At 30.0% G+C, this 12,596-nt stretch overlaps 1 protein-coding gene across 3 annotated transcripts; it reads left to right on the top strand.

Annotated features, from left to right (window-relative positions):
* Nucleotides 1-1,206: 1,206 nt before the first annotated feature.
* On the top strand, nt 1,207-11,926 carry LOC107447714 (zinc finger protein 521). 3 transcript variants are annotated; one of them, XM_016062722.3, is made up of 3 exons: nt 1,207-1,338; nt 2,800-3,019; nt 8,620-11,926. In XM_016062722.3, the coding sequence occupies exons 2-3, from the start codon at nt 2,801-2,803 to the stop codon at nt 11,566-11,568; spliced, it is 3,168 nt and encodes a 1,055-aa protein (XP_015918208.2). In that variant the 5' UTR covers nt 1,207-1,338; nt 2,800; the 3' UTR covers nt 11,569-11,926. The 3 variants fall into 3 exon arrangements, with proteins under 3 accessions (XP_015918208.2, XP_015918200.2, XP_071042230.1); XM_016062714.3 differs by having other exon boundaries at nt 1,293-1,511; XM_071186129.1 differs by lacking the exon at nt 1,207-1,338 and adding an exon at nt 1,541-1,650.
* The last annotated feature ends 670 nt before the right edge of the window (nt 11,927-12,596 follow it).

Here is a 12,596-nt window from a genome sequence, read left to right as displayed (position 1 = left end):
AAATTTTTCTTGTTATAGCATGTAAATGAATGAAAGAAACTTAAGGAGTAAATCAGTTAGTAAATAAATAAGTTTAAAGGCCTGTAATTTATGGTATGGCAGTCTGTTATCAAAAATGTTTTGTTGTTGTTGTGTTCATATGTGATTACTTAGTTGGAAACAAAATGACTCCTGTTCATAAATGTATGCAAGGGAAGTGTATGTTTAACCCTCTTCTTCATTGAATGAAAAAGAAAAACAAAAAACAAGTTACATTTGTTGTCTGTAAGTATGTTTGTGTTGTAAGTATTTTATTATCTATTTTGTCATAGTTGCAATCTTTCGGAATGTAATTTTTTGTGACCAAATTGGTGGAACTGATTCATTAAAGTCTTTCTAGGAGGTCTAGTGTAGGGGTGCCAAGTGTAATCTTTGAATGGATCATCTGCTCCATAAATCCCTGTAAAAATACTTACACTAATTTAAGAAAAATTATAACTCGTTCAAAGTAATTTTGATACATTTTGTAAAAACATTGTAAAACAAATCCCAAAACGTAGAGGTAAAAATTCAAGGCGTAAAATATAGTCACAACTCAAATTCTAAAGCATAGCATGGTATTTTAAATTTTTTTATGTAACTATTTTAAATTTATTTCTTTTTTAGAAAATCTGATTATTTGAAACACTTTTTTTTTTCGTTTAATTATAAACATTGTCACTATTTACGTGAAATTTACCTTTATTTCATTTTTTAAATAAATTATTTCTATCATTAAAAGTAATCCGATTAATATATACTATTGAAATAGCATCCAGTCATCGCAATGATAATTTATTTTGGGCACAATTCATCGCAAAGAAAACTCATCGCGGACATAATTTCTTTCGGTTTTAACGAAATACATTTATTTATGAAGAAAAACGTCACTGAAATCAAGCTTCATTGTCAGTCAGGGAGCGGGTGTGAAAACTCTTCGATCAACCCGCGAGAGGACCGGGGGTGCTTGGAATCAGTCATCGTTAAACTGTTATATCTTTTATGTGCGTGACTTCACACGTAGGCAGTCGGATTAAAATTGTGTGCAGAGGATTAAAATTGTAATTCGGCTCATCCTCATGATGCACGAGTCACATTTAAGGGTCGTTCACTCGATTTGCGATTCATCCACCGATTGCTCAATGGCTATTGGGTGTGCGTTAATCGCAGGCGGTAAAAATGCTCCATTAGAGTGAACTGCGAAGCCTTAAGGAAAATTCTCACTGTAACCGAAAAAACTCTCCAATCAGGCTTCTAATCACATCTATGAAATCGTATTCGCGAGCCATACATGCAGTGAAAAGGGTTTCTAAGCAGTTAGTAAGTCTAAAGCTAAGGAATATATTTTAACGAAGCTTGTCACATACATAAATCAACCAAACAAATTCAAACTATTTTGTATGAAATTGATTCATGATGTTTTTTAGATGTACAAATATTTATCTTTAACTTTTATACATTTTTAATAAACGTACACAAAACTTCGTTGAAGCGTAAGTAAATATGTAGCTTTTGCTGAGTTTAACTGAATTTTTCTTCTTGAGCCTAACTCATAACAATTTCAAAGAATTATTATATTATTTGGCACAATAATAGAAAATATTTTTAGAATTTGATGTTTTCATTATGATTGTAATGTTATATTATAACCTCTGTTTCAACTATTCATTGCTCTTTTATTTATGTGAATTATACGTTGCGTATTTTTCTTATTCTGCTGTCAATACCTTCATAATGTTATACTGACCTGTATTGGACTAAATTTGTTCCCTTCCTCTTTTGCATAGACAAAAACACATTAATCACCATTGTTCAATGTTTCTAATAATTGTTTTAATGGTTGTCTCCTTCCATTATTTTAATTATGACATGGATTTTTCTTAGTTAGCTAAGGCAAATTCTTAGATTAGCTCACCTCATGGGACTTTTAGAAATCTCGTCAAGTTGGCGATTATTAAGAGGATCAACTTTGCTTTTTGATTATTTAAAGGAAAAAACATTTTGAATTATTGCAAAGTTATACAAATATTTTTTACAGAATAAAAAATTACTTACCTTTACTCTGATGGCTTATCTTTAGATCTCCTTTCCGCCCCCCAAGAAATAAAAAATGAAATAATAACTGTAATGAATGAAAGGACGGTTAAATTTTTTTCTTTCTTTTGAAGAGATTTCCATATTGTGATCTGTGGCAGAATAATCTTCTGGGCAGCGGCCCACTAGAAACTTTGAAAAAATCCATCACAGAAAGGAACCAACTTGAAAGGGATAACTCGTAACCAGCCCCAGGCACACATCTAAATGTTTTTTTTCTTTTTTTTAAAAATGCAAGTTTAAAATCTATTTGGCACCTTGGTGATTGTAGTTGGTGCGACGGATCACAATATGGAAATATGCCCTTTCTTTTAATCTTATGATCATCCATTTTCAACTGGTACCACTCACAAAGAAAATTAAATAATAATGATAAAAAATGAATTAACGGTTCAAAAATGAAATAATCATTATAATTCTAACATCAAAGCATAAATGGCGAAAAAAAATAAACCCATTTTACCTCTTTTCTAACGAAATCTAACTTTTGCTTAGGTATATATATATCAAATTACCAATCAGACTAAAGAATTTTGGTGGTGTGATTGGATGTTTAAAATAGTCTCCCTAAAATATCTTTCGGAAACCTAGTTTGGCGAGATTTAAAAAAATCACCACAGGTTGGGCTATTCTAGGATCAACCTTAACAGTTTGAAAAAAATCACCCATATGTGTTTCTTTTTTTAGGATGTCTGGAGCTAGGTGTGCTGTTGTGGGGTGCCATAATAATTTGGTGGATTGTGATGATACTATACAATACCATAGATTTCCAGACGACCCAAAAATTAGAAGGAAATGGGTGCATTTTGTTGGCAAAGAGGAACAATTGAATCCAAACACCTCTCATATTTGTTCAATCCATTTTAAATCTGACGACTATGAAAAAGATGAACTCTCTCTTAAAAAAGTAACCTAGTCCTTTTCTACATATTTGATTTTTCCCTGCAAGTACGAAAATAATTTTGTTTTAGTTTGTTTCAGGAACTAACATTGAAATACTGAATTACCTTGAGTAACAAGGGAAACTTTGCCTCCTAGATCATATATTGATACTTACACATAAGAATAGTATACTTGATGTTTTAAAAACTTAGTTTGCTTAAAAAGATATGATGATGGAAATGAAAGAGTGGTTAAAATAACTGATAAAAAGAAATTGGTTCTTTCATAAGAACTTATAAAATAATGTGAAATTATTAAACTTTGGATTTTGCATATTAAGACACTATGATACATTTTCTTTTATCAATTACATTTTTGTTTTATCAATCAATGATAGATGTTTTTTTATCAATTGCTTTTTACTTACTCAGGTTCCTGAATTCATAAGTTAAACTTAAAAAAAGGTGGGGGAGGATAAGGATTGATAATTACTAAGTGGCCTATGACCAAAATTGTCATCAATACTCCACTAGGGTTACACCCTCATTATAGAACAGCTTTTGGAGTACATTTGAGCTGCACTTTCATCGCTCTAATTTAATTTTCAAATTTTTTTAATAGTTATTGGTCAATTCTATGAAAAGACAAATATGTCTGTTAACATTTTAACAAAAAAAAAATTTTTTTTTATTCTAAAATAATTAAAGAAACATAATTTTGAAAAAAAAAATAAAGAGCATACATTAGCATATTTTTAAAGAATAGGGAAGTCCAGTTTTCTGTCTTAAGCTGTGATGTTTATCAAAATTTCTTGTCATATCTGTCATGCTAGTAACTTTTTTTTTTAGCAAAGGTGCTTCTTTCAAATTCTATAATTTTATTATTTTTGTTTTTGAATTAAGACTTTCGTAAAACTGGAATTTCTGAGTAGGGATGTAACGAATATTCAGCCACTATTCGGTATTCGGCCTAGCCGAATACTGAAGTTATTCGGCCGAACAATGAAGAATATGCTATTATTAATTATGCTGCTATTATTAATTATTTAGATTTGTGAAAGCCTTATTGTTGGCATCAAGATATTTAAAATATTACAAAAAACACATCAAGTTGTTAAATTTTTTTTTAAAATATAGAAAGTTTAAAAAAGCAAATTTTTTAATATTTATTTCATTTTTAATTTAAAATTTGAAAATTATTTAATTACAAAATTAAAATTTCAAAAGTGAAACTTTCTAAAAAGTTCTTAATTTTCTGAGTTATAATAATTTTTCTGACAAAAAAGAAAGTTAAGAATACATTTTAACAGTAGTAAGTAATGAGTTCTCATCTTAAATAAAATAGCATATAAATTACAAGTATAACTATAACTAAAATATGCTATTATTAATTATTTAGATTTATAAAAGCCATATTGCCTTGTTATTGGCATCAAGATATTTAAATTATTACAAAAAATAAATCAAGTTGTTAAAATTTTTTTAAATACACAAAGATTAAAAAAGCAATTTTGTTAATATTTATTTCATTTTTAATTTAAAATTTGAAAATTACTTTAATTACAATCAAAAGAGAAATTTTTAAAAAGTAAGCATTCGGCCACCGAATATTCGGTATTCGGCCTAAAATCAGGCCGAATATTCGGTATTCGGCCCCATCACTATTTCTAAGCCTAAGTTATGTAACATTTCAGAGCAATTATTGTTAACACCTTCTGTTTCAATGTCTGTTTTTCAGAGCATATTTTTATTTCATTTAATAAAATGTTTTGTATTATTTTTATTTTAGTTTAGAAGTGCATAAGTTACTTCACAGCAGATTATGTGAAGATATCTTAATATTTAGTAGATAAAATTGTGTCTGTTACCATAGTGTCAAAATTTNTATTTCCCCCCCCCCCCCTTGTTCAGATTTCTTTCCACACCATAAATAAGATTCACTCTATCATAAAAAATCAGAGTTTTTAATTTTCACTTTAAAATGTTTTGTTTGACTCCTGATCATGGGTTTTAGGCTGCAAATGATAAATAAATGTTAGGGAGTCTCAGGTAGAAGTGCATAAGTTACTTCACAGCAGATTATGTGAAGATATCTTAATATTTAGTAGATAAAATTGTGTCTGTTACCATAGTGTCAAAATTTCAATAAAATAAAAAAAGGAAAGTTACTCAAGTGGTCATGAGTTAGACCTGAAAATAGCCACTTGCCACCCACCACATGGCGAGTCAACAAGAAAAAAAGAAAATAGAAACTTAAATTTAAGTAAATTGAGAGCTGGTCTGATTTTCTCATAATTTCCTTTTATCTTTTTTTTTTCGAACTGATGAACCTACTGATGATTACTAAACATTGCATACATATATTAAATTAGCAAGACAGCTTGCCAGTAGGTAATGAAAATAAACGTTAGCTTTGAACTTTCTATGAAATAATCTATGTTTCATATGTATGCTAGGCTTTATTTAGATTGCAAATTCAGCAATACATTGTAATAAAATATTTTTATAAACAATAATTTTTTAATTTATTATTACAAAAAGTTATTTATAAATTTGCCATTTAAAACGAATGATAAAAATCTACTGCAGGTTAAATAATTATATTATACTAATTAGAAGTATCTTGGATGAGGAAATAACTAAATATCTTTTATGATGCATTGAAAATTTATTTCATTTGTGTTTAATATTTTTTGCTATAAATAAATTTTTTAAGAAATAGTGTGCAAAATTTACTTAGTAAAATTAAAACTGACTTATTTTAAGTGAATTTTTTATTTTATTTTTTAATTTAGCTAAATACAGCATACTGAAACACAAAATTTCCATACTGAAGTGAATTAAGTTATTTTTAAATTAAATTAAAGATGAATTCAATTTCCTTTATGCGAATTTCACTTCATTCTTTAAGGAAAAGGTAAAATATGTAATGAAAATAAATTGAAATATAAACTATGCATTAGTGTCAGATGTCAAAAGAATTAATAATTTATTTACAAAAAAGATATTACAAAACTTTCCATGCAAGCTGTTTTGTACTGCAAGTAAAAAGTTTTAATATTTTTGAAACAATAAAAATTTTGATACTTTCCAATCACAACCAAAGGTAATTTTTAAGTACCTTATGCATTGTGAATCCAAACAGGACCCTCACAAGCTTTCTGTTAATTTTGCCCCTTTAACAATTTTCATCTCTGAACATCATTGTTACATTATTCGGAAAACATTTTAAAGACAAGCCCATTTCGTTAATCTTGAAAATATCATTTTAGTAACCTTGAAACAACCTGTGTAGGGTTTCATTAATCCACTATTCAATGACTTCCTTATAGACGTTTTTAGCTCATCGTCTATCGCTGAGGATAGTCCAAAAAACAATGTTATATCTACTTTTAACACTTTTCGAGCCATCCACAGTTCACTTCTCAGTCTTCAAAAAAGCTGCTTTGCTTTATCACATACTCAAGTCCTGCTTATAGTTACTGCATTATTTGAATTCCTATTATTTTGAAATTATTTTTGACTGTGGGTTCATGCATTCTTGACATTTGAGGTTATTTTATTTATCTTTTTAAATTTTTGAAAGTGTATTAGGTGGAATTGCATATTTTTTTTTTGCTCAANTTTTTTTTTGCTTAATTCCCCCCCCCCCCCCTTGTTCAGATTTCTTTCCACACCATAAATAAGATTCACTCTATCATAAAAAATCAGAGTTTTTAATTTTCACTTTAAAATGTTTTGTTTGACTCCTGATCATGGGTTTTAGACTGCAAATGATAAATAAATGTTAGGGAGTCTCAGGTATGTGATTTTTTCCCCATACTTGTAAATTTTAAGACCAAAGAATTTGACTAAATTTTTGTGGATTTCTCAGATGTAATATTTAAAGTTCTAAGCTTTTTCAAAATCCTGTTTACAAGACATTTATTCTCTCTTACCAGAACTCCTTTTTTTTTTGTATTTGTTAGAAACTACCGTTCAGGCACTATGGAAAGTTTTTTTACACAGATTTGTATGAGCAGAACGTAATGTCAGCCTAACTTCATAAGTACAAAGGAACATTCCAAAATGAATGGCTTCAGCTTTGAAGTATTTAATTGCTGTGATGAAAACAAGTGTCAATGTGTGAAATTGATATAAAGAGTGATTCTAAAATTGCGAGCTTTCGTTCTTTTTCTTATTCCTCTACTCATATTTTAATAAAATATTATGTGATATGGCTAATTGTTGATCAATGTAAAACAATATGATGCTACCTACAAATGAGAATTTTGTTATTAATTCTGATTTGTTGTAAAAGAATTATTAAATTATTGCAATATATTTTTTTACACTTTTTTATATTGTCTGAAATAAAAACGAATCAAGTGAATAAAATACCAATATTTTTAATACAATGAAATTTTGATTAGTGCATTTCAGTAATTCTTTTTCAACATGCTCTATTTTGCCATTGTTTTTTCAGTAGTTATGTTGTTTTCAAAATCAGATATTTTTCATACAATATTATTTCCGCATCCGAAAATCTAATTTGAGTAATCACCTTTTGTTTTTATAGCATTATTATTTAATTTACTTTAAGTAAATACTGAAATTCAAATTGCATATTTCAGTATTCACTTTTTTTAAGCTATGATTCAACAAATTTTTCTGCAGTTATTGCTACCAATTTTCAAATGTTTTTTAGAATCTTAATATTTTCAAATTGATAAAATTTATTACGGCAGGAGAATCTGGAATAATTTTTGATACTGAATCTAAAGTAAGATCTTCACACAGAAAAATTCTCAATGTGTGAAAAAAATATTATAAAGTGGCTACAAATGAGAAAAAATGGTTTCTTTTGAAATAAAAACTATTAAACCATTAGGTATCCATCCTTTTTTCAGATAATTTCTTGTTTCATCAATCACATGTTTGGAATCAATTTGAGAATAAACAGCTCAAGAAGGGAATGTCTTTTCAGAAGAGTTTCCTTAATTATAATAAGCAAGAAAGTGGGATCAACCATTTCAAATAATTCATTCCTCTAACATGTCTTCTTATGTTGTACAACAAAATTATTTCATTTGATTGATTGATTGACCAGGGTACAAGCAATGCTCATAAAAGAATACAAGTGATCCCCTTCTCATTCAGAGACTCAGCAGATGTTATTCAAGACATGCTGAGTCAAGTGTGAGGGAACTAAAAAGAAGTTTTAATGTTTCACTTGGCAGGTGGTCAGAAAAAGAATTAGCATTCTTTTAGGGTTTTAAAGAATAAGACATCTTGTTTGGAAAAAAAAGAGAAATTAACACAGAAATAAAAACGAAGAGGTCGATAACGAATAAAAATTTTGCTATTGTACTTGGAGTTATTGTTAATTCAGTGTATATGTATATAAATATACTGGTGTTGAAAAGTCAAGCATAATTTCATACATTTATGAATTATACTTTACTTTAGGACACTAGTGTATAAACATTTTTTTAAAAAAATATTCTTTTTACAACCTTTGATTAATTTTTTATCTATGGTATATGGTCTTTTCTTTCTAATTGCTGTATAAAACAATTGTATACATATTTGTTTTACAATTTGACTGTTCTTAATTTTCATTTTTTTTCTTTCTTTTTTTATATAGAAAATTCTGAAAAATGCAGCAGTGCCCTCTCTTCTAATAGAAATTGAAAATCAAGAAAATGTAGAATGCGAAGAAAAAGAGATTTTAGTGTCTTCCTTGTATCAAAGTGACTTAACTGAGTCTAATGTGATGGAACTTGAAAGTGATTATTCTGAAAACGAGGAGGATGGAAGTTATTTCGTTGAGATGATGAGCTTTGATGAAAAAAACTTTGACTCTGAAAATAAAAGTTGGGAATGTAGCAAAAAGAAAAAAGTTGATGACTGTGGTGTATTTAAAGTTATCGCTTGTCAGATTTGCCACCGCAAATTCTCAAGGAGGCTTGCTTTAGAGCATCATCTTGCCCGCATCCATCGGTTGAGTGAAGACAGAATTAATTTTTTTCTGAACAGAGTTATGTATCATTCTGCTCAAAACTATAAATGTGACACATGTAAGAAAGTTTTTTACAAAGAAGATAAACTATCATCTCATGTTTGTGTACCAGCAGTTGCTGTAATGTGCGAAATCTGTCAACAAAAGTTTACTTCAAAGACCGGTTTAAGAAGACATTTACTAGCTGTCCATCAGTTAGGGAATGCAAAAGTAGATGCAATCATGGAAGAGTTGGCAGATTATAACTCTAGGCTCTACAAAAAATTTAAGATTGCAGAGGACATAATTATTTGTAGTTCTGATGGACGTATTATAATCAAAGAAGGTGGCTCTGAATTCAAAACTATTGAAGGTCCAAAGTGTACCATTTGCAACAAATCATTCCTCGATGAAAGTACATTGAAAACTCATGTTTGTGAATGTATCATTGAAGTTTCTTGTCAAGTCTGTAAATACAAGGCTCCTACGAAATATAATTTGAAGCGTCACTTTATCCTTAGGCATAAACTGTCAGAAATTGACATCAATTTAGCAATGGCAGAATTCAACTGCTATAATGAAAAATGGAACTTGAGGACACATGATTCCAATAGTAAACTTAAAAAGAAGGCTTCTAGTCGATTAACGAGAGCTAAAAGTTATAACTCTTTTCGTACGAACTTCGATAGCTCTAAATCATTTCGAGCGATTGCGCCTAAAAATGCTCCTGATTTTCATGATGAAGAAAGAGCTTTTTCAAGTAATGATGAGCAGTATATTCTTCTCAATGATGCAAAGACTTGTAAAATTTGCTACAAGACATTTGAAAGTAATTCTCTTTTTGAAAAGCATTATTGTGAATTTAATGCTCGGTTAAAATATGACTCTGCAAAACAATTTAAAAAAGGGAAGATTAAAACAGAAGTTAAAGTTGCACGCAAATTAATTTGTGAGATATGCCAAAGCGAATTTTCTTTGAGAATCGCTTTGAAGCGTCATCTTTTACGCTCACACAACTTAAATGCAGATGCTATAGACGCGTTCTTGGAAAGAACTTCAAATGACATGGACGTTTCAGATTGCGAGGTCCATAAAGAAGAATTCGACGATTCAGTTAATTTAGTATCCCACGCCATTAAACCTATAAATTGTGAAATTTGCCATCAAAAACTCTATGCGAAGAGAGATTTAAAGGGACATCTTATAAAATGTTTTAAAATGAAAGAAAGCTCCCTCAGTTTAATTTTTGACGAATCAAAAGACTACTATGCTAAATTCTACGAAAGAGAACAAAATAGGTATGACTTGGCTATATCTAGTTCAGATGGAAGGTTCGTTTGTAAAAAAAGGGAATCTGCATTCCTTCCTGTTCCTGGGCCAAGGTGCAAAAAATGTAATAAAGCATTTGTTGATGAATTCAGAATTGTGGGACATGAATGTGCTTATTTTATTAAAATTATGTGTAAAATTTGCAACAAGTATACTGCTCCAACTAAATACAAAGTAGTACGTCACCTCATGCAAGTTCACAAACAAAGAAAGGATGACATTCATTTTCTGATGAAAGAATTCAAGGGTTACAGTGAACGGTTGAATCTTCGAGTTAAAAAGTGGCCTGTCGATCGTCCTGTCGATAAACTTAGCCCGAGCAGGGAAATCTTACGTGTTCGAGTAAAAGACAGGTCCTCTGATTTTTTTGAAGAAGACAAGGAATCTTTGCTCAAAACGAAAGTGTGCGTAAAAGAGGAGAAGAAATCCTCTGACAGTGATTGCTCTTACTCATCTCAAGCTATTGCAAATTTTGATACCAAAGCAGAAATTACTGATTCAGATTGTGATTCAGGACACCAAGTCTTGCTCACGAATTCTTCCAAGCAATCAGATGATTGGGAACCAGATGAAGTCTCTTCAGAAACGAAGATAATCATTTGTGAAATCTGCAAGCGTCAATTTTGTCGAAAGTTGAGCCTGAAGAAGCACCTCAGTAACATTCATCGCTTGAGAAACAAAGAAGTTGAAAATTATCTGTGTAGAATTGCCTACGAAAGTGTGGCTAACTTTAAATGCAATGTATGCAAGAAACAATTTTACAAAGAAAGTAGATTGAATTCACACGACTGTACCCCGGCTATTGCTGTTTTATGTGAACTCTGCCAGAGTAAGTTGACTTCAAAAATCAGCTTAAGAAGGCATCTTCGACTTTCTCATAAATTAGAAGAAAGCAAAATAAATTCAATATTGGAAGAGTTGTCAGGTTTCAATTCCAAGTTCTACAAAAAACGAAAGATTCAAGGAAATGAAATAGCTCTTACCAGTTCCGATGGGCGTGTCGTCAGAAAGAAGAATAACTTTCGACTGGTTCTGTACTCCGGTCCAAGATGTAATGTATGTTATAAAGCATTAAGCGGAGAATCAGCAGCACACGAATGTGCTAGACAAATTGAAATAGGATGTGAAATCTGTAAATACAAGTCTCCTTCAAAGTATAACTTAAAACGCCATCTTATGCTTATTCATAAAATATCAGAAAATGAAGCCAAATTAGCAATGCAAGAATTCAATCGCTACAGCGAAAAAATGGAACTAAGGGAATAGTTGGGCATGTCATAACCAAAGATGCTACTAAATTGCAGAAGAATTATTTATCTGGCATGCTGATGACCAGTAGGTTGTTGTGTCAAGCTCGTATGATACTAAAATGCTTCTACTCCACGAAATATAAAGATTTCACAAAGCAAATTCCACTCGTCACTATTAAGCATTTAAACAAATGACATAGTTGAAAATGCAAAAAAAAAATCATTTTCTTCAAAAATTATATAAATGTTGAAAAAAAAACATTTCACTCTCAAATATAGACACCCATTCTCAAGACCTGTCTGGTGTAAATGAGAGGGGAATGAAAATTAATAAAGGTGTAAAACAAAACTAGAAAAAACCATGTTAACTTATAGATGCAAATCTGAACAGGATACATTTGCAAGTGAAGAAGAATTTGTGTCTTCAACTAGGGAATCATTCATATAACAAGATTCCAGATCATCAAGATGAGCTGATGTGCCTAGAGTTGGAAAGAATTTTGGCATTTCCAAAAGTAAATGTAAGGTTAAGGTTCAAACAATGAGCAGCAATTGATGATTTATTGAATTCTTGATTGACATATTCTCTAAATCAAAATTTTAAAGTATCTGTTTCACCTGATATAGCCAAGGTTGGATTGGTATTTTGCCCTGATTTGTATATCAAAGCTTCCACAATTTATTCTAATCTTCTCTTTGCCCTTTATTTATTTCTAATTTTTTCTAGGCAAATTTATCATTGCTATCAAACTTGTTTTTTTTTTTTTCTGATTCACACCTGGCAGGTTTTGAATGGGCATTTATTTTTTAACACTCAAAATTTATTAACTTTTTTCACCTTTTTAATTTTTGATAAAATTAATTTTAATTATATCATTCTGCTTCAGTTTCTTGGGATTATAAATCTAAATTTCAAGATAAGCAGTGGCACAAGCTGTATTAAAAACTTCTCAGAAAACAATCTACCATTGCGGTAATTTGTCAATTGCGTACTGGGTTGATTATTATTAATTAAAAAAACATTAACCTTTAATTGAAGCAGGG

The sequence above is a fragment of the Parasteatoda tepidariorum genome, chromosome 10 (genome assembly GCF_043381705.1).
Source record: "Parasteatoda tepidariorum isolate YZ-2023 chromosome 10, CAS_Ptep_4.0, whole genome shotgun sequence".
Classification (NCBI taxonomy): Eukaryota; Metazoa; Arthropoda; class Arachnida; order Araneae; family Theridiidae; genus Parasteatoda; species Parasteatoda tepidariorum.
This window is presented reverse-complemented; position numbering and strand designations above follow the sequence as displayed.